This window comes from Perognathus longimembris, chromosome 28, assembly GCF_023159225.1.
Source record: "Perognathus longimembris pacificus isolate PPM17 chromosome 28, ASM2315922v1, whole genome shotgun sequence".
Taxonomy (NCBI): Eukaryota; Metazoa; Chordata; class Mammalia; order Rodentia; family Heteromyidae; genus Perognathus; species Perognathus longimembris.
Window position 1 is genome coordinate 33,275,643 of NC_063188.1, and position 20,501 is coordinate 33,296,143.

General features: G+C 34.1%; 1 protein-coding gene across 4 annotated transcripts in view; it reads right to left on the reverse strand.

The window, feature by feature from the left end:
* Window positions 1-20,501, reverse strand: part of Col4a5 (collagen type IV alpha 5 chain) — a 186,673-nt gene that overhangs the window by 114,514 nt on the left and 51,658 nt on the right. For all 4 annotated transcript variants that reach the window (XM_048336891.1, XM_048336890.1, XM_048336888.1 and 1 more), the window contains exons 2-3: window positions 5,569-5,628; window positions 265-354 (exon numbers count right to left, since the gene is read on the reverse strand). In XM_048336891.1, the coding sequence (XP_048192848.1) occupies window positions 265-354; window positions 5,569-5,628 (150 nt within the window). The remainder of the gene's footprint in view (window positions 1-264; window positions 355-5,568; window positions 5,629-20,501) is intronic.

A 20,501-nucleotide genomic window follows, 5' to 3' on the forward strand; every position in this document is an offset into this window, starting at 1 on the left:
TTTGTTGAGGATCTCAGTAACAACATATAATTAATAGCATCTTCCAAAAGAATCTAAATGTGGTTGTAATACTCAATTAAGATAAAAAAATCAATGAAAATCTGAATGCAGTAGTGATATTCAATTAAGAATAAAAATCAATACAGCCTACTATTCCATTGTTTGATTTAAAGAGTTTCTTGCTATAATTTAGTAACTTTTTAATTTGACACTTTGTCCCACATTTAAGATAAGCCCCTCTGGTGTTTCTGATGGGAAATGTACCTTTTGTCCCTGAAGTCCAGGAGGCCCTTCTGGACCTGGAAATCCAGGCAAACCTGGATGGCCTTCTAAACCTGGAAATCCTCGTTCTCCCTGTAATCAAATAAGAATAAAAAGTAAGGTCACTGGTGAATTTTCAGACACAATTATGGCTGAGATTCAAAAAGATCAAATGATTGTCCAGGTAAAACTAACTTAATGCTAACAAATTCATTATATATGAATATAATGTAGAGAAACTTTTAAGACATAAGAAGTAAACCACAAATCATTCTGAAGGACAAAAAACCTTGCTAATATTTTCACTATATCTTCTTAGTTTCTTTTTTTCTTCTTTATTGTCAAAGTGAAGTACAGAGGGGTTAGTTTCATATGTAAGTCAGTGAGAACATTTCTTATCCAACTTGTTACCTCCTCCCTCATTTTCCCCCACCTCTCCCTTCTGCATTTCCCTCTCCCCCCCCCACCCCACCATGAGTTGTACAGTTGGGTTTACATCAAATGGTTTTGTAAGTATTGTTTCTGGAATGGTTTGTCTTCTTATCCCTTGTCTCTCGCTTTTGGTATTCCCTTTCTCTTCCCTAGTTCCACCACAGGTCTATACAGTATCCAGAGTACTAAGATCAGGTACAGCAGGGGTAACATCTCAAGAAAGAAATACGAGAGAAAAATAAATTAATAAATTAATTAAGAAATCTTCTTGGTTTCTTGCAAAATGAAAAGGTGTATCGGAGCCTGGGGCTGGTGGCTCACTCCTGTAATCCTAGCTACTCAGAAGCCAAGATCTGAATTGTGGTTCAAAGCCAGCAGAGGAAGGAAAGCCTGTGAAACTCTTACCTCCAATTAACTCCCAGAAAACCAAAAGTAGAGTTGTGGCTCCAGATGTTTGTGTGCTAGTCTTGAGCACAAGGGTTCAGGGACAGTGTGCCCAGTTCCTGAGTTCAAGCCCCATGGCCAACAACAACAAAAATGTATATCAGAAATGAAGTGAATTAAACCTTCTAGCATAAAGTTCAATAGGAAAGACCAAGAAATCAGATATGTAAGATTTAAAGTAAAAGCAAGGATGAAGATAGCTAAAAGGAATCCATGAGAAATTTGTTGTAAAGTAGAAGAAACCACTCAGATATGTGGCAGAGAAGAGTTATAGGTCTGCCCCAAATGCAAATTCATTAGCTTATTAAAAATTTAAATAAACTATGCCCACCTTTACATTTATTCTCTTAACAATGTCTTTGAAACACATTAAAAGCATCCAACACTTTCTGTAAATCTTGACTTGTTTCCCAGAATGTTGAAAAAGTTGGTTCTGAGAATGTGTATTTGATTTTTCATGTTTCTATAGAGAAAAGAATTCACGTCTTTCTCCAATGTAGCTTCTATTATTGATGATCCTCTTGTATCCCCTTCCTGTGGTTGTACCTGCACTATCTCTGTATCTTATCTGAGTACATTGGAAACCGTGTATACTGGTATTAGAACTAGGAAACTGAAAGGGGATACCAAAATCGAGAGACACAGGGTAAAAAAGACAAATGACTACAAAAGAAATACTTGCAAAACTGTTTAGTGTAAAGCAACTGAACAACTCATGGGGGAAAGGGAAAGGGGGAGGGGGCAGGGGGGAATGAGGGAGGAGGTAACAAACAGTACAAGAAATGTATCCAATGCCTAACATATGAAACTGTAACCTCTCTGTAAATCAGTTTGACAATAAAATCTTTTTTTAAAAAAGAATTCTGTTTGGATTTTTAAAAAAAAGAAAATCATTTTAGTTGTAGGGTATGGTAGATGCCCTTTAAGGTTAAGGAAATCTTTTTTTCCTTCAATGACATTCTCTTTTTCTGCTGAGATAATTAGATGGTAAGCTTATTAATGTTTCAACACATTTTTAGTTTTTTTAATATAGTGAACAAAAATTTTGAATTATAATTTTAAACTGAACATGAATTCTTGGTATAAAATCTCACTTGGTCAAAATGTATTTTTTCTTTATATGTCATTGGCTGTGATTTGCTAAAATGCAAAGAATTTCAGCATTTATGATCATGAAGGATACGGTCTCTAATTTTCTAGTTTTTGTAATTTTGTCTTTGTCTGGTTTTGGTATACTGGCTATTCTGGTTACATAAAATTAGTTGGGCAAAATTCCCAATCTCTTTGTTTTCTGAAAGTTTGTAAAAGATTATTACGATCTCTTTTATTAATGCTACAGAATTCATCAGTCAAGCCGTCTAGAACTGGAAATTTTGTGGGAAAGGTTGATAATTCATTTTCTTTAGAAGGCACAAGGGTATTAATATTTTGCTTATTTGATTATATTTCTCTTTAATAAATTTGTTTGAGTTTTGGTAATGTATATATATATTTCTTAAAAAATTTGTCTATTTCAACTAAGTTATCAAATGTGTTATAAATTTATTCATAACATTCTCCCATTGATATTTTAATGTCCTTAGGATAATTCCTAATTTAGTAATTTGTGATTCCAGCTTATTTCATAATTAATCATGATATAAATTTACCAATCACTACGTTATGGCAGTGTAAGTTTTTGTATTTTTTCCAGTTTATATGTATATTCCCTTTATTTCCTTTGATTTTATTGAACTGTACTAGTCCTTTTCTAGTGCTTTAAATGGCAAAGTTGAATCACCAATTTCAATCTCTTTCCTCTTTTCTAACATAGAACTTTAAAGCTACTTAAGCCTCACTTCACATCATACAATTCCTGTTGCTTTTAAGCAATATACAACTACAAAGTTTCTAATTTTTCCATACTAAGTTTTTCATCAGTTATTTAAAGTGTCATTTTCTAATTTTCCATATAGCTGTGGATTTTCTATGCTTCTTCTTATTTTATTATTATTACTTCCTTATTTACTCCAATGTGAAGTTTACTGTTTTCAAGCTTTTGGTATTTACAGAAACTCATTTGTTGTCCCATAAAATAGTGTATCTTGATAAAAATTATATGCTGTCTTAAGCTTTTTTAAGCTTTTGTGCTAGGCTTCTTTTAAGACAAGGATTTTATAATTTATTTATGGTGTTGCATTTATCAATACTTAGTTCTGATGGCTGAGTGGAATTCTACTGCATACTTTCCAAAATTTATCCTTTCACAATCAGTGAACATTTTGGTTCTTTCTACTTTGGGGAGATTGTACTCAATGATGCTGTATAGGTCTTTTATTTTTAAATTTTTGTTGTCAAGGTGATGTACAGAGGGGTTACAGTTGCATAATAAGGTAGTGAGTACATTTCTGGTCAAACCTCTTACCTCCTCCCTCATTTTTCTCCCACCTTCCATCCTCCCCAGTTCCTCCTCTCCCCCCGAATTGTACAGTTAGTTTACAACATATTGTCTTGTAACTATTGCATTGGTTTGCCTTTTACCCTTTGTCTCACCATTTTGATATTCCCCTTCTCTCCTCTAATTCAGACAAACATATATACCATATATGCAATACTCGGGGTACCAAAATCAAATACAGTGACAACAGGGGCTAAAACCACAGGGAAGATGGAAACTTTCTTAATAAAGGCCCAGAAACACAACAAATCAAAGAAAGGAGATTCTTTTTTTTTTTTTTTTTGGCCAGTCCTGGGCCTTGGACTCAGGGCCTGAGCACTGTCCCTGACTTCTTCCCGCTCAAGGCTAGCACTCTGCCACTTGAGCCACAGCGCCGCTTCTGGCCGTTTTCTGCATATGTGGTGCTGGGGAATCGAACCTAGGGCCTCGTGTATCCGAGGCAGGCACTCTTGCCACTAGGCTATATCCCCAGCCCCAAAGAAAGGAGATTCTGCATGGCGAAAATAAATAGAAAGCCCTCAGACTGGGAGAAGACCTTCACTGGCCATATAACAGACAAGGGTCTCATAAAATATACTTAGAACTTAAAAAAATTAAGTTCCTTCAAAACAAATCCTCAAAGAAACATCTGTCCCAATAATAAGTGGGCTGAAGACCTAAAAAGGCTTCTGTGAAAAGGAAATGAGAATGGCCAAGAGGCACATGAAAAAGTGCTCAACGTCCCTGGACATAAAAGAAATGCAAATCAAAACAATACGGAGATTCCACCTCACCCCAGTAAAGAATGGCCATTGTAAAGAAAATTATTAACAACAGGGGATGTGGCCAAAAGGGAACCCTACTACACTGTTGGCAAGAGTGTAAACTTGTTCAACACTCTGGAAAGTAGTGTGGAGGTTCCTCAAAAGGCTAAACATAAAGCTCCCCTATGACCCAGCAGCCCCACTTTTAGGCATTATCTTCCCTAAATAACATAGTCCTTTATTGACTTTTTAAAAAACCAGTTCTATATATGACTGATATTGAAGTGTTTTTGTTTGCTTTTTATTGTTAGTCATGGGGCATGGGCACCATCTCTGAGCTTTTTGCACTCAAGGCTCTATCATATTAAGTCACAGCACTACTTCTGTTTGTTGTTTTTTTGTGTGGCTAATTGAAGGTAAGAGTCTCACAGACTTTCCTGCCCAGGCTTGCTTTGAACTATGATCCTCAGATCTCTAGGAATATAGGCATGAGCTGCTGGCTCCAAGTAAGATTGGAGTATCATGATCTATAGCCATGATTATTAATTTGTCTATCTCTCCTTTTAATACTATGAGATTTTTAGCTTCACATATTTTGGAATACTGTTCTTTGAAACAGTGTTTGAAAAGAGGAGAAAAATACAGTCTTTTATATTTATCTACATATACTTTGTTTCTAGTACTTTAGCATTCAGTGGCACAAGAGCTAAGATGTTTTGGTCACCTTTAAAAGACAAGAAATGTACCCAAGGCCTAATGTATGAAACTGTAACCTCTCTGTACATCACTTTGACAATAAATAAGAAAAAAAGACTGATTGGTTTATTTTCTATGTGTTTTTTAAAGGGAAGGTCATGGACCAAATGGCTGCCAAGCAAACATAAGGCCCTGAGTTTAATCCCAAGACGTAAAAAGAAAAAAAAAAAAAGAAGAGTGGGGAGTATAGTTCAGTAGTAGAGTGCTTGATTCATTTGAGCAAAACCCTGAATAAGATAATCTATCTCCAGCACCACAACAGAAAAGTAAAGGAAAAAAATATATTGTATTATAAACCTTAAAATACTTAGTGAATGGTCTTTAACCTAACATGTTTCGTGATCACTGATATATAGCCTAATCTTTAAAAATTCTTTAATTTTACTTACTTATGTGTGGACAGAAAAGTAGCCTTGTATTTAAAAAAAATTATATATATTTGAAATATTATTTTATTGTTTTGACTCAATTGCAAGATCCCTTGTCATATCTTACCTTTTCCCCTTTTACACCACTACAGCCACACTTTGATCCTGGAGAACACCCATAGCAAGCCTATAAGGAACAGAAAGAGGAGAAAATGATTTAAATACAAATTTTGAAGACAGACCCAACCTAATTCATAAATCCAAAATTATAGTACAAATACCAGAAAAAAATCTGAAAATATTTGTATATATATGGATATATACCTATATACAATATATATACAAAAATGATAGATACCTTTGCTTTATGTATTGCTTTACTACTTCACAATAAATGTAATTTTGGTCATTTTAAATTGAGAAATATATTTTTGAAGATGTTAAAAATAAAAAGAAACTTCTTATACCTTCCTTATTAATATGGTTTACCACTAGAAACTTGCTTCTTTCTGCTATTCTTTCTACTCTTGCTTGAAACAAATTGCCTTTTGATCTCTATTAGCAATGACTTTGGCAACTAGGCATCGATGGCTACCACTTGCTTCTCTACATTCATGGACATTCGTGGAATGTGAAACCTACAATATCTTTCTTTTCTTTACACCTACTTCCACATCATTAATATTAGCTCAATTTCTAAATCTCCAAACCAAAAATACTGCTCCTCAGACTACATATTCCAAATAACCACTGTTATCAAATTAAACACTAGAAAGTGAGATTGTGAAGCCAAAAAATGTATAGAGATAAATCTGAAACAAAAATCTATAGAGATGCAATGGTATATGACTTCTGCCATGCAAATTTCTCCTTTACCCTAGTATAAAGCTGAATGGCTTGGAAAAACAAACAGTAATTAGTGAAACATATGTAGATAGCATAGCATATACATCCAAGAAGGTGGTACATCTTTCCTCAAACAGATCATCTGACACATTTCCTAAGAACCCTATTTTATAAAAAATCAAATTATGTGTATAAGCAGTGTTGGCCTTGAGCTCCTGTGACTTAAGTCCCACATTCCATGTGGTCCTTTCTGTAGTCACTACCAAATACCTTCTTTAATACTGATCAACTAACTCAATTAAAACAAAAAGCCACTCTCCTGATAGAACTTTGCTTCCTAATTATAAAAGCAAGCCACAATGGTTTATGGTGGCTGAGTCCCATAACACTGCAAATGGTTGCTCCTGTACTACTGACATTTCACACTGAAAGAGTGTTACATAGTCCTTATTTATTATACATGTGATAGGTTATATACTTTGATTTTAATATGATATATACATATAAATAAATCAAGTAAGATTGCTTGACATATTCATCAAACATAACTTGTTAAATACAAAATATAGAGATGAATACCTGAAAAAAATGTAACTAATTTAACAAATATTTACTGATTTTCTGTTACAGATCAGGCACACTGATGGTGATATACTCCTAGTAAAGCTTTGCTCAACAATGGGAAGGGAACATTACAAAATGCCAGACGCAGAGGCTAACTGAAAATATATAATACTGTTTTGTGCAAAGACAATTTCTTGATTCCAAACTATGATTTAACCAATTCTTTTCCCGGAATTGGGACTCAAACTAGTTATCTGATGCTTGTGCAAACCAGCTGGTGCTCTACCACCTGCACCATGCCTTCAGCACCTGAATTTACCAAATTTACATGCTGCTGATTCACAAGAGAGTACTGACTCACAAACTCACAGGATATTGTGCATATTATCAGCACTCAACAACACATTTAATAATTGCATAATTATGGGACAAAGGATAAATCTGATATAAAATGGCTATTACTGTAAGAATAACATTGGCCTTTATAGTACAAGCCTGCATTTTTTGTGACTATATGTGGATGGGGTTTTAAATAGGATTATGGTTAACTTTGTTTTAGATCTTCTTTTAAATATAAATTAAATATCCTGAGAATAACACCAAGTAGAAATTCAATGATATTGTATTATACTCATACACTGGCATTTTGAATTGAAACTCTGCATAATTACTAGAAGATAATAATTTTTGAAAAATAAGTAAAAAAACTGCAGATTTTCATTATATTTCTTCCTTCCCAATATCCAACAATATTTGTTAACTCATAATACATCTTATAAACAAACATGATGTTTTCTTTCTTTTCTTGGGGAGGGGGAGGTTGTTGCTAAGGCTTGAACTCTGGGCCTAGGCTCTGTCTCTGAGCTTCTTTTACTCAAAACTAGTACTCTACCACATGAGTCACAGGGCCACTTCCAGCTTTTTCTGGGTAGTTTATTGGAGATTAGAGTCTCATGGACTTTCCTTCCCTCAGCAGGCTTTGAAACACAATCCTCAGATCTCAGCCTTCTGACTAGCTAGGATTACAGGTACAAGTACCTGGTCATTTTATATTCTTGGGTATCATTTTTTGAAGTAGTTTTATCTAATATTTTTCTTTGAAAATAGTGATTTCCGGGGGCTGGGAATGTGGCCTAGTGGTGGAGTGCTTGCCTTGTAGACCTGAGGCCCTGGGTTTGATTCCCCAGCACCACATATATAGTAAAAGCCAGAAGTGGTGCTGTGGCTCAAGTGGTATAGTGCTAGCCTTGAGCAAAAAGAAGCCAGGGACAGTGCTCAGACCCTGAGCTCAAGCCCCAGGACTGGCAATAAATAAATAAATAAATAAATAAATAAATAAATAAATAAATAAATAAATAAATAAATGATTTCATCTTCTCATATTTCCTTATTTGTTAAAATTGTAAGAAAAAGTGTCTTTTCTATTCAAATGAGTTGCTTCAAAGTTCCTGCTTTGGCCTGGTGGTTTGGCTTTTGTTAAGGAAAAGAGGAGCTGTGTTAGAATAAAGAAGGATTTTTCAAATATAAGATTTTGCCTTCAACTGGTTTCTTTTCAAGATGGACTTAAGACTTACCTCATTAGACAAACCTCAAATTGTCCAAGAAATAGCAGAGGGTATGGGTATATCTTGAGGTTACTTGCGTACTGTTAATCTTTTTTCAAAAATCACCTTATGTAAATATGTTTTACTCTATTCGGACTGGCCAATCATGAGCAGATTGTGAACCTGACCCGAACCAATCTGAGCAAAGGGGCAGTGCCAGCTGTGTTAGAGATCAACAAGTAGCCTGACTGCTCTGTGTGCTTGCTTGCCAGAATTTTGGCTGATGGTGCACCCTTCAGCAGAAGCAAATTTTGCCTTGCTCAGACAATTCCTTATTTTTGTGTGTATCATTGAATCCAGTAATCCTTGGAAAGCATATTTATAACATAAAATTTATTTTAGAGAGACTTCTTAAAATATTTTGAAATTACAAATCAATTTGTTTGACATAAAGAGTCATATACATATAATCACAAACTTATTGATCAGCATATGATATATGCAGGGAAGAATTCCAGTGGTGTAACTCCTCTGAACAACTAACTTACAGTTGAACAAAATGAATACCAAGAGGCTGTAATTTGTGGTATCAGAGGGGGTAAAGTCAGGGGTGGGTGATAGACAAATGGAGAGAAGAAGGGTTGGTGAATACAGTCATAATATTTAACATATATATGTGTAAATGGAACTATGTAACTTGAGGGAGTGGGTGAGGATTGTAGAAATTGGAGAATGAGAAAAGAGTGACATCAAGATGTACTCAGTTTGAACTGAAACCTCTCTGTACAACTACTTAAAGAAAATATTTTAAAAATTTCACTTGAATGTAGTATGAAAATTTAAATTATATGCTATTTATTCATTCTACATTATGGGGAGGGTTTTGCTATCTATGGGTTAAAGAAACCAAAACAAAAACCAGGTCAATGTAATACACACACCAACCACTAGATGCCACTTTCTATACAGTTATAATAATGGCACCCACAATGAATAAAACCAATTAGATATTTGACTAATAGAATATTTTTATTTTTTAATAATTATCTATTAATGCTTGACTAATAAGCACAAAGCACAGCATTATGTATACACGCTGTACAAAGATGAATTTTAGGTATGGATGCTGCCTTTAAGGAACTTCAGTTCTAAGACTAAACAAATAATTGTAATCAACACCTGAAAATAAAACTAAAATATAATGAAATATTGACAGAAAAGATAATGTAATGGAAAAAGCTCTAATACACAGGAAATACACTCTGAGTTTATTGCATCATTTGAAGACAATGGACAAGTCATTCTTATACTTTAGGCTACTTTCTCAATAGTATAATAGACATAAGCGATATGATTTCCTTAGGTTGCTACAAGCTTTCTCTATCTGTGATTCTACAGGATTAACCAAATAAAAAGAAGGGATATAGCCAATAACTTATCAAACTTAAGAAGGACAAACTGTAGAGAAAGTGAAAACTTGGACTTCAATTCAGAAGAATAAGGAAAAAATGGGTAGCTAAAGAGAAAAGGACCATGCTAAGCTCTATAATTATAAGAGAAAATTCATAGAAGGAAATAAAGCAAAAGAAAACCCTCTTTGCTTTATTTTATTGAGACACAACCTTCTCCTTTTAAGCATTAGAAAAAGAGAAAAGTAAAAGCAAAGAGAAGGAAACAAGATTTGAAGAGAAATTAATAAAATGGAAAAGTTAAAAATAACTAGAAACAGTCAACAAAAACAAAAGTTATATCTTAGAAAAAGTCAACAAAATATCAAAGTCATCATGAAAAAAAGAAGGCCACATGGTGAGGCCTCATTGTTATATTCCCTGCTATTCAGGAAGCTGAGATCAAGAGGATCATGATTTGATGCTAGCCCAGGCACAAATCTGTAAGACTCCAGCAAAGAGGATAAAGGCATGTCTCAAGAATGATACAGCATCCAGCCAGGCAAGCAGCCTGAATATGAGGCGCTGAAGTCAAACCTTAATATTTCCAAAAAGAAAAGAAATAAGAGATCCAATAATTATCCTGAGAAATGAAAGAAATAACATTACTGCAAGGTAGAAAGAAGAGGAATCTTTATCAGTGTGAGAGAAGGCATCTACAAAACACCTACAGTTCATATTTAATGGAAAAAGGTGAAATCATTTCCTTATAAAACAAAAATAAGACAGATACCTCCACTCTACTATTTTTTCTCCTGTTTACCCAGAGCAATTAGACAAAGAAATGAAAAAGGGGTAACACGTTTGTAGTCACATAAAACAATCTTGCATCCAAAAATCACTATTGAGAACAACAAAGCTACAAACTAAAAATTCGATAAACAAGACTAAATTGTATTTCTATGTTCATTTATGAAAGTAAGTGGCAAATGTATATAAAACATCATGAAAAAGAAGCAAATTCTTAGAGATAAGCATAAGTGAGGAAGTCAGAAAACATACCCTGATAAGTATAGAATATTGTTGAAATAATTTAGAGAACATGAAAAAATTGAAAAATATCCCATGTTCATGGATCAGAATTACAAATATTAAAGGTGAACATTACTATCTCAATAATACAGATGATAATAATCCCCATCTTTTTCAAATCTAACTTAAAATGAGTAAGAGACTAAGGAGTTAAAACTATAAAACTCTAAAAAGAAAACATCAGGGTATAGTTTTCTTATTTTTAAATTCCACAAAATAAAAAAAAATGTGCAGCCGACAATGTCAAAGTTGAAAAAAGACAGCCTACAGAATGAGAAAATGTACTTATAAATCACATACTTCATAAAGGACTTATATCCAGAACATATAAAGGTATTTTATAACTTGCTGAAAAGTCAAATAACATAAACTATATCTCAATGAAGCTGTTTAAAATTCACTGTAGATGGATAAAACATAGAAGACTATGCCTTCAACTCTAAAATGAGTGAGATTTTTCCTCAATTGGAAAATAAGTTAGTTTATTACATTATCATAGTTGCTGGTAGAATGTACAAGGCTTCTTCATTGGACAATAATGCTCACAGCAACAGCTTAAGCTTCCCTAAGTTTCAACTGCCACAGGGTGAAGCTAACCAGACAAAGTGATGCCTTTCCATAGGCTTTATTGTTGCTATAGAAGAGGAATCTGGTATTTAGAGAACCCATATATTTTACAGTGGGCAGTCAGCTTGCTTGACATTTGCCCTAAGATGATACAGGTAATATCTAAAGAGGTAAACAAATCTAGCTTTTCTTCAAAAAGGAGATAGCTAATGATACCTTTCAAGTCATTTATTTCAGAACATCCTTAAAAACAGAGTTTATTAAGAGGACATTACTCTTGTCTCAAGATGTGTAGAACTGCAAAGTATCCAAGGAAAAATTTCCTCAAACATATACCAGAATTTTTTTTAAATGAAGAGACATAAAGCCATAGTTATAAAAAAAAAAAAAGTTTGGTACTGAGACATGTTCAGGCTTGAGGACCAATGGAAAACAATTCAAGACCCAGATATGATCCCATACACCTATAGCCACCTATAAAGGAGCCAAAATCATCAGATGGAAGAAAGACAGCCTCTTCAACAAACAGTGCTGGCAGCATTGGCTATAAACATGAAGAAAACTGAACTAAGATCTTTATATATTACCCTGCACCACAATCAACTCCAAATGGATCAAAGACCTCGAGGTAAGAGCACATACCTTGAAAATATTACAGGAAGGGATAAGGGCTATACTACAGCTCCTTAGCATAGGTTGAAACTTCCTAAATAAAGATACAGAAACACAATAAATCAAAGAAAGGCTGGATAAATGGGATCACATTAAACGGTAGACCATAGCTAGAAAGATAAATAGAAAGCCCTCATATTGGGAGATCTTCACTAGCCATATAACAGATAAGGGCCTCATATCAAAATTATATCTAGAGCTTAAAAAATTAAATCCCCCTAAAACAAATCTTTAAAGAAACAACCATCTAATTAATAAGTGGGCTAAAGAATTAATAAAGAGACTTCTCTGGAGAGGAAATAAGAATAGCCTACCGACACATGAAAAAATGCTCAACATCTCTGGCCATAAAAGAAATGCAAATCAAAACAACATTGAGATTCTACCTCACCCCTGTAAAAATGGCCATTATCAAGAAAACTAATAACAACAGATGCTGTTGGAGATGTGGTCAAAAGGGAACTCTACTATACTGTTGATGGGAATGTAAACTGGTTCAACCACTCTGGAAAGCAGTATGGAAATTCCTCAAAAGACTAAACATAGAGCTCCCCTGTGATCCAGCAATCCCATTTCCTGGGCATTTACCCAGATGATTACGAAAAAAGGTCACACTAAAACTACCTGTTCATTGCAGCATTATTTACCACAGCTAAATATAGAACCAACCCAGATGCTCCTCAGTAAATGGATCAAGAAAGTGTGTTGCATATAAACAATGGAATTCTATATTGCTATCAGAAAGAATGGCATGGCCGCATTTGTAAGGAAATGGGAAGATTTGGAAAAAATCATAATAAGTGAAGTAAGCCAGGCTCCAATGGTTTCTCTTATTTGCAATAATTAATGTATATCTAGGATAGTACTAGCAGAGGATCTCAATAGCTCAATAGCTATGTAGAAAGGATCATATAAGATGATGCTGATAGAAATGAACTCCAAAATATGAAAACAAGAGGATTTTTGTGTACTATGTAAAGTTATTTCTTTTTATTTGTTTGTTTTTTCCTGTGGTTTATCCCTGTTGTCACTGTTTCTTTCTTTTATTTTGGTACCCCATGTCTTGTATGTATGTCTATCTGATTTGGGGAAGGAAAGGGGAATAACAGAATGGTGAAACAAAGGACAAAGGGCGAACCAATGCAATAGTGATACTCACAAGACAGTATGTTGGAAATGAACTTTACAACATGAGAGGGGAGGGTAGATGGGGGAGGGAAAGGAGGAAAAAATGACAGAGAGGGTAACACTGTTTATTGCCTCACTTATGTAACTGTAACCCCTCTGTACATCACCTGCACAATAAAATATTATTTTAAAATAATAACAATAAAAAATAAACAAGTAAAATATTTTGAACTAAACATTGGATGATCCTTTTTTAAGAAAAAAATCTCCAATTAGTCACGAGAAAGCACTAGCCTTGAGCACAAACACTCAAGGTCAGTGTCCAGGCCCTGAGTTCAAGTCCCAGTATTTTTGTCTTTAAGTAGTTGTACAAAGGAGTTACTAGTTATTTTATAAGTACAATGCATCTTGATCCATGTCATTCCTTTCATCACTGTCCCTTATCCCTCTCAAACCATACCCTCAGCTCATTTTTCTTGTTTTATAAGAGAAACATTAATTATTATGGCAATATTCTCTCTTGCTTCCTCTCTTCACTCATCTCCTTTCCCCTTGACTTCACACATACGCCTTTCAAGTACCTGCTTCCTGATATTAGTTTTGTTGGACTGTGAGTTCATTTAATGAGTTACACCATTTAGATGATCTCTAAAAGTATAACTGTATTATGTTTTTATATATTATGATATGATGTACAATGAGATATTTAACCATATGAATTGTCACAATATCTGTAACTAAATCAAAATGGATTAGCAAATAAAGATATCTATAAACATATACATTCTCATATAGTCATTCAACACAGGTACACATACTGGAGAGCAAGAAACATGTAGGGCAAATACAGATAAATGCTAGCAAGTGTTGAGTGTAGATGTAAATGCTGTTTATTATATCTTAATATTTTAATGTTGCTAATACAAAGATAAATAAATACATTTAAAATTATAGACAAATATCTTTAGGTCTCAATAAAAGCAAGCAATTTCCAACATGTACGCTATACTGAAACAAAAGATGAAAACATTATCAATAAATAATAAACAAAGGAGGCAAAATGTTAATTTTGAAGAAAGTAAACCAGTTCAAAATATATTATGAAAGAAAGGAAAGTCATTTCAGAATGGTAAATCATTTGCTTCAACGTCACTTCAGAATGGTAAAACATTTGCTTCACATGGTAGAAAATTTTTTGAAACTTTAAATTATATATACCAGTAACATCCTCAAAATATTTAAAATAGAAAATAACAGATTAAAAGGATAGACAAATCTTTAATTATACTTGTAGAGATTTCAGACAAACTTATGACAATTGACAAAAATTTGTCAACAAACACTGTTTCCAATATACTCAGATAAGATTACAGCGATAGTGTAGGTACAACCACAGGAAGGTGATTATGGGTATTGGAAGTAGGAAATTCAAAGGCAATACCAAATTTGAGAGACACAGGGTAAAAAAAGAGAAACAACTACAAAAGCAATACTTGAAAAACTGTTTGGTGTAAGTGAACTGAACACCTCTGGGGGAGGGAAGGGAAAGGGGGGAGGAAGGGGGTATGAGGGACAAGGTAACAAACAGTGCAAGAAATGTATCCAATGCCTAACGTATGAAACTGTAACCTCTATGTACATCAGTTTTACAATAAAAACTTAAAAAAAAACAATATGAGAAGAAAGTCTTTAAAATCAGGAAAAAAAATTTGTCAACAAAATAATGCGGAGGAATGTGGAAAGATTTGAGCATGTCTACCAAAAAACTTATTTTTCTAATGGGTAACATGTACCTATCAAATGGAAGACATTCAGTTATATCAGGCATATCCTAAAAGTTAATAAGAAAAAATTTGGTCATGAAGACTAGTCTAAATAAATTTCAAAAGCTGTAATTGATATAGAACATAATCTCTAATTGCAATGCAATTAAATTAAGAAAAAATTAAATCTAAAAACCCTTCCAGAAATCATAGGAAGGATAAACTTACCATAACCTTGAAATAAAACTTAGATAGAACTGAATGTCAAAGGAATAAATAATGGGCCAATCATTCCAATAACTATATATGCAAAATTCCTGAATAAATATGAAAGAGTTAGATTTAACCTAAGTCCCAGCCACGGTTGAAAGGAAAGGAAAAGTTTGGAAAAGAAGAAACAAAAATGTCATTTATCAATTATGGGACTGTGTGTCGAGAGAAAATTTCTACAGAAAAAATTATAATAAAAAATTTAGTAAAGCTGTTAAGTGTAAAACATGTTAACATGAATTATATTTTGTAAGTCTGAAAATCTAAACATAAAAAGAGACTAAATGGTGCTCTCGGCATAGTCTTCCAGGAGAGAAGTAAGGGAGCTATATTACATATGTATACATATATGATAGAGCTTTTGAGGGAAAAACATACAAAATGCACTATAAATTTTTTATAGTAACTGATTAACTATGGTGGAGAAGAGGAGGAATGAACAGAAAAAAAATATAATCAGAGTATTACCTGCCAGTACAATAAGTTACATGTTCAGAATATTTACTCAGATATTCAAAAGAATATAAGCCCAGCTTACTGATTTAATAGAAAATGGTGTAATGTTTTGAGGAAATTGAAAAAGGAAGTAGTAATAGAGAATGCCTCATCCATCAAATATAAATTAAGTGTACACTGTTAATAATGCAAAACTTGTTTGCAAATTTTTGACCTTGAAGTAGTGACATAGGAAGTCAAGAGGAATGAAGGCAAGAACTGATGTTTTTTCAACACTGTCTGTAAAATTTCAGCCTTAGGTATACAATATGGTACTTTGTGTGGCAATAACCACTCCATGAATCTCCTACACTCTTAGGGGATACTATTTCAAATTATCCATTTAAAAATAATGATGGTTTCATAATTTGTTTAAACATCCAAGGCTAAAATTTTATTACATCCTTTTTGTCAATATACTAGCACAAACCAGGAACAGATGTTACTTCTTCCTAACACACGCTATCAGTGAAACAATGTTAGAAGACATGAAAGAGATCTTAAGAAATAATGACTATACTACCTTCATTTTAAACATGAAGGGAAACAGGATAAGTCAAAGACAGAGCTAGAGCTAAAACCAATTTTCTGACTTTTCCAATATTTTAAACTGATTCTCATTTGCTTTCCAATTCTGAGCAAAAGCCAGGATATTTTGCCAGATTTTCTATAAAGATGAAACATTTTCTTCTCACTATAATGAAAGTTTTCCTTAAAAATCAAATTATAGATGAACACATTAATCAGTTGGAAGGCCTTTTAACCAAAGAAACAGCTGCCACTTTGTACATACTCCGAATGAATAATAGTAGCAAGATTCATTAAAATATTTTGCCTATAACATACAATTCACCAATACTAATATAGCTGGTGATGTCCCTTTATCAAAAACACTGCAACTTTTAAAGATAAAGTATACATTTGCTCTAATTTAATTTTTGATGTTTTTCTGAACTTTTTCAAATGAGGGTGTGTGGAAAGGGACCTAAGTACATCAGACTCAAGAAGGCTCATAAACACACATTGATCAAAATGAACTCAAAGATTTGAAGACTGGTTAACGGATGAGGGCACTATTCTGGCATTGACTCTGGCCAAATATTTCATTACTAACACTTTTAACTTTTGAAAGTGTATAGATAAATTCCTTAGATTAGCCTTATTGACTTTACATTTCAGGTGAGGAAGCTTTTTCCATGATCACAAAGGTACAATTTTAATTTACAAGTACTGCCAGAGACCATTTTAAAATATGAAAATAGCATCCTTTTAAGGAATTATGTATTTAGATGCTTCTAGTAGCACTTGGGTAAGTGGAATTTCTGTATGAGAAAATTACCCTAAGTCAAAATGGCATTTGTTCAAAGTAGGTCTTATGATTGGCAGATAGGAAGGAAACTAAGTGCAAACTAATCAAAAGCAAATTTCAGGAAGCAATGAAGGTAAGTTAAATTTGACTAGTCAGGTATGGTGATGTATACTTGTAATTCCAGTACTTGGAAAGCAGTGAAAGCAGGTTCATAGCTAGCTTAAGCTAAGGAGGTAGAGGGGAAATCTGGCTAGCAGTCCCCCAAAGACACATGTTGCACATTTTCTCCCATTTGTGGAAGTTAGAGGACAACAAAAGAAAACTATCCAAGGTAGTAAAATCAGAATTATTTTGAAGGCCTAAAGGGAAGGGAGATGGAGAGATGGAGAAGAGATTATATGGAAGAACAAGTGCTAGAAATGTGGCTCAGGGGTAGTGTCCTTGCCTAGCATGCATGAGGCCCCGGGTTCAATTCCTCAGTACCACATAAACAAAAACCAATAATAAGATTATATTTTAATAAAGAAAGAACAATAGAGTGAATACAATCAAACTACACTATTAGCATGGATAGAAATGTGATCATGAAACCCCTTACCATGAAGAATTTAATTCATTCTAATAAAAATCAATCTTTACAAATTGTCTGCCTTTCATGGAGTGCTGACTGCATAAATTAATGTATAGTATATAGATATTAAATATTTTATATGACTGCATAAATTAATGTATAGTATATAGATATTAAATATTTTATATCCCTAGAACTATATAGCCTAATAAATGTATTAAATAACATGAGATGAACATATAATTCCTCAAAAGAGAAAAACATGCTTAGGCTGGGCACCGTTTGCCTGTAATCCCAGCTATTCAGAAGGATCAAGGTGGGCTGGGGATATAGCCTAGTGGCAAGAGTGCCTGCCTCGGATACACGAGGCCCTAGGTTCGATTCCCCAGTACCACATATACAGAAAACGGCCAGAAGCGGCGCTGTGGCTCAAGTGGCAGAGTGCTAGCCTTGAGCGGGAAGAAGCCAGGGACAGTGCTCAGGCCCTGAGTCCAAGGCCCAGGACTAGCCAAAAAAAAAAAAAAAAAAAAAAACAGAAGGATCAAGGTTCAAAGGCATCCCAGGCAGGAAAGTCCTTGACACTCCAATCTCCAATTAACCACCCAAAAAACCTGGAAGAGGCACTGTAGTTCAAGTGGTCCAACTAGCCTTGAGCTGAAGAGCTCAGGAACAGCACCCAAGCCAGAGTTCAAGCCTCAGGACCTACAAAAAAAAGAAGAGAAAAGAAAAAGAAAGAAAGAAAAAGAAAAACGTGCTTGGAAAAATTAGTAAAACAGAAGTGTTTTTCACATGCAACTCAAGTAGATTTTTCTTTAGGCTTTCATTTTAGCTAAATTATATTCTTTCATTTTCTCCTCTTTCTCTTTTCTCTTTTTTCCCTCTCCTCTCTCTCTCCTCTTGCTCTCTTCTCTCTTCCTCTCTCTCCCTGTTTCTCTCATATGCAAGGTATTGCTACGTTTCCCAGCTGGGACTCTAACCTGTGATCCTCCTGACCTACACTATAGTAGGGTATAGAGATGTGTATCACTGTGTGTATACTGTACGGTGTACAGCTCTAAGTTAAATTTCAAATTCAAATTTTAAATGAGAAAAATAAAAGTGTACATATTAATGGGGTAGTATCAGGTTAACCATATTTCTGTCTTCATATAATGATCATTTATTTGTGGTAAAAATGTTCAAAATTCTTTCTCTGGCTTTTTGAAACAGCTTATTATTAATCTACCTCTACAGTTCAATAGCACACTAAAATTGCTTCATTCTATATAATGGTAATTATTTACCCATTCTCTAATCAATTTTCCCAGTCACTGGTAATCACTATTCTATTCATAACTTCTATGAAATCAATGTTTTTAGATTCTATATCTGAGTGAGATCATGTGGAATTCCTGTCTTTCTTGTGTTTGCCCTACTTTAAACAACATAATGATCTCCAGTTCAATCCCTATTGTCACAGAGGACAGGATGTCACTTTTTATGAATTGTTTTCCACTGTATCACATTTTCATTATCCATTCATAAATTGCTGACACTTAGGCTCCATTTACAATGATTTAATTTCCTTTTAATGTATTTCCAGTAAGGAGATTACTGCATTATAGCATGTTTTTGTTTTTGCCATTTTGGAGATTGAGTCCACAGCCTTATGAAGCTGCAAGAAATATACCTCTGGACTACATAGTTGGTGATAGTTTTATTTTAGTTTTTTTTTTTTTTTTTTTTTTTTTTGGCCAGTCCTGGGCCTTGGACTCAGGGCCTGAGCACTGTCCCTGGCTTCTTCCCGCTCAAGGCTAGCACTCTGCCACTTGAGCCACAGCGCCGCTTCTGGCCGTTTTCTGCATATGTGGTGCTGGGGAATCGAACCTAGGGTCTCGTGTATCCGAGGCAGGCACTCTTGCCACTAGGCTATATCCCCAGCCCTTATTTTAGTTTTTTGAGGAACAACATCCATATTGTTTCCCCTAATGCTAGAATTAGTTTACATTCTAAAAATAGTGCATAAGTCCTTCCCTTTTCTCTGTATCTTCACCAGCATTTATCTTTGGTCTTTCTGCTGTTAGCAGCCACTTTCCTGAAGTTTTGAAGTACAATAAACATATTAGAAGACAGTAATTATGTATTAGTTCGTGGTCCAAATTGGGAGAGAAAAAAAAACAAGAAAGAATGGTGTTAAGCAAGTATTGTAGAATTAGCAGCTTTTTAGTCCTTAACTCTTATTTCATCTATGGCTTCTACCTAACACATTTGTAATCATCCAGTCTTGACTTACTACTCCCAGTGATGATGACTCACAAGGCAGACAGTCCATAATATTAATTTAAGGTATTTCTTAAATAGATATTTAACCCACATAACTCCTTTATAAAAAATTTAACAAGAGAATCTCAAGTGACTTATTAAGATAATTTAAATGAGGACAACTAAATAAATCTATTTAATATTGTTCTTATAAAGGCAAAATAGAAACGTACTTATAATCTTAGCTATATGAGAGGTATATCATGTGGTTCATTGCCAGCTGGGCAATAAGTTAGTGAGGCTATCTCAACCGATAAGCTAAGTATGGTGGTTCATGCCTATAATGCCAACTACATGGAAGACATAGGTAAGAGAAATCACTGTCCAAGGCTAGATCCGTGTAAGAATCCAAGACCGTATCCAAAAACTAATTAACCAAAAAAGGATTAGGAGTGTGGTTCAACTGACAGAACACCTGCCTAGCAATTCTAAGTTCAAACCATAAAATCAACAAAAAATGCAAAGAAAAGGGCAGGGGGCATGGCTCAACTGGTAGGAGACTTGTTTACCATGCAGCAGATCCTGGAGATCGCTAAAAGAAAAAAAAGAA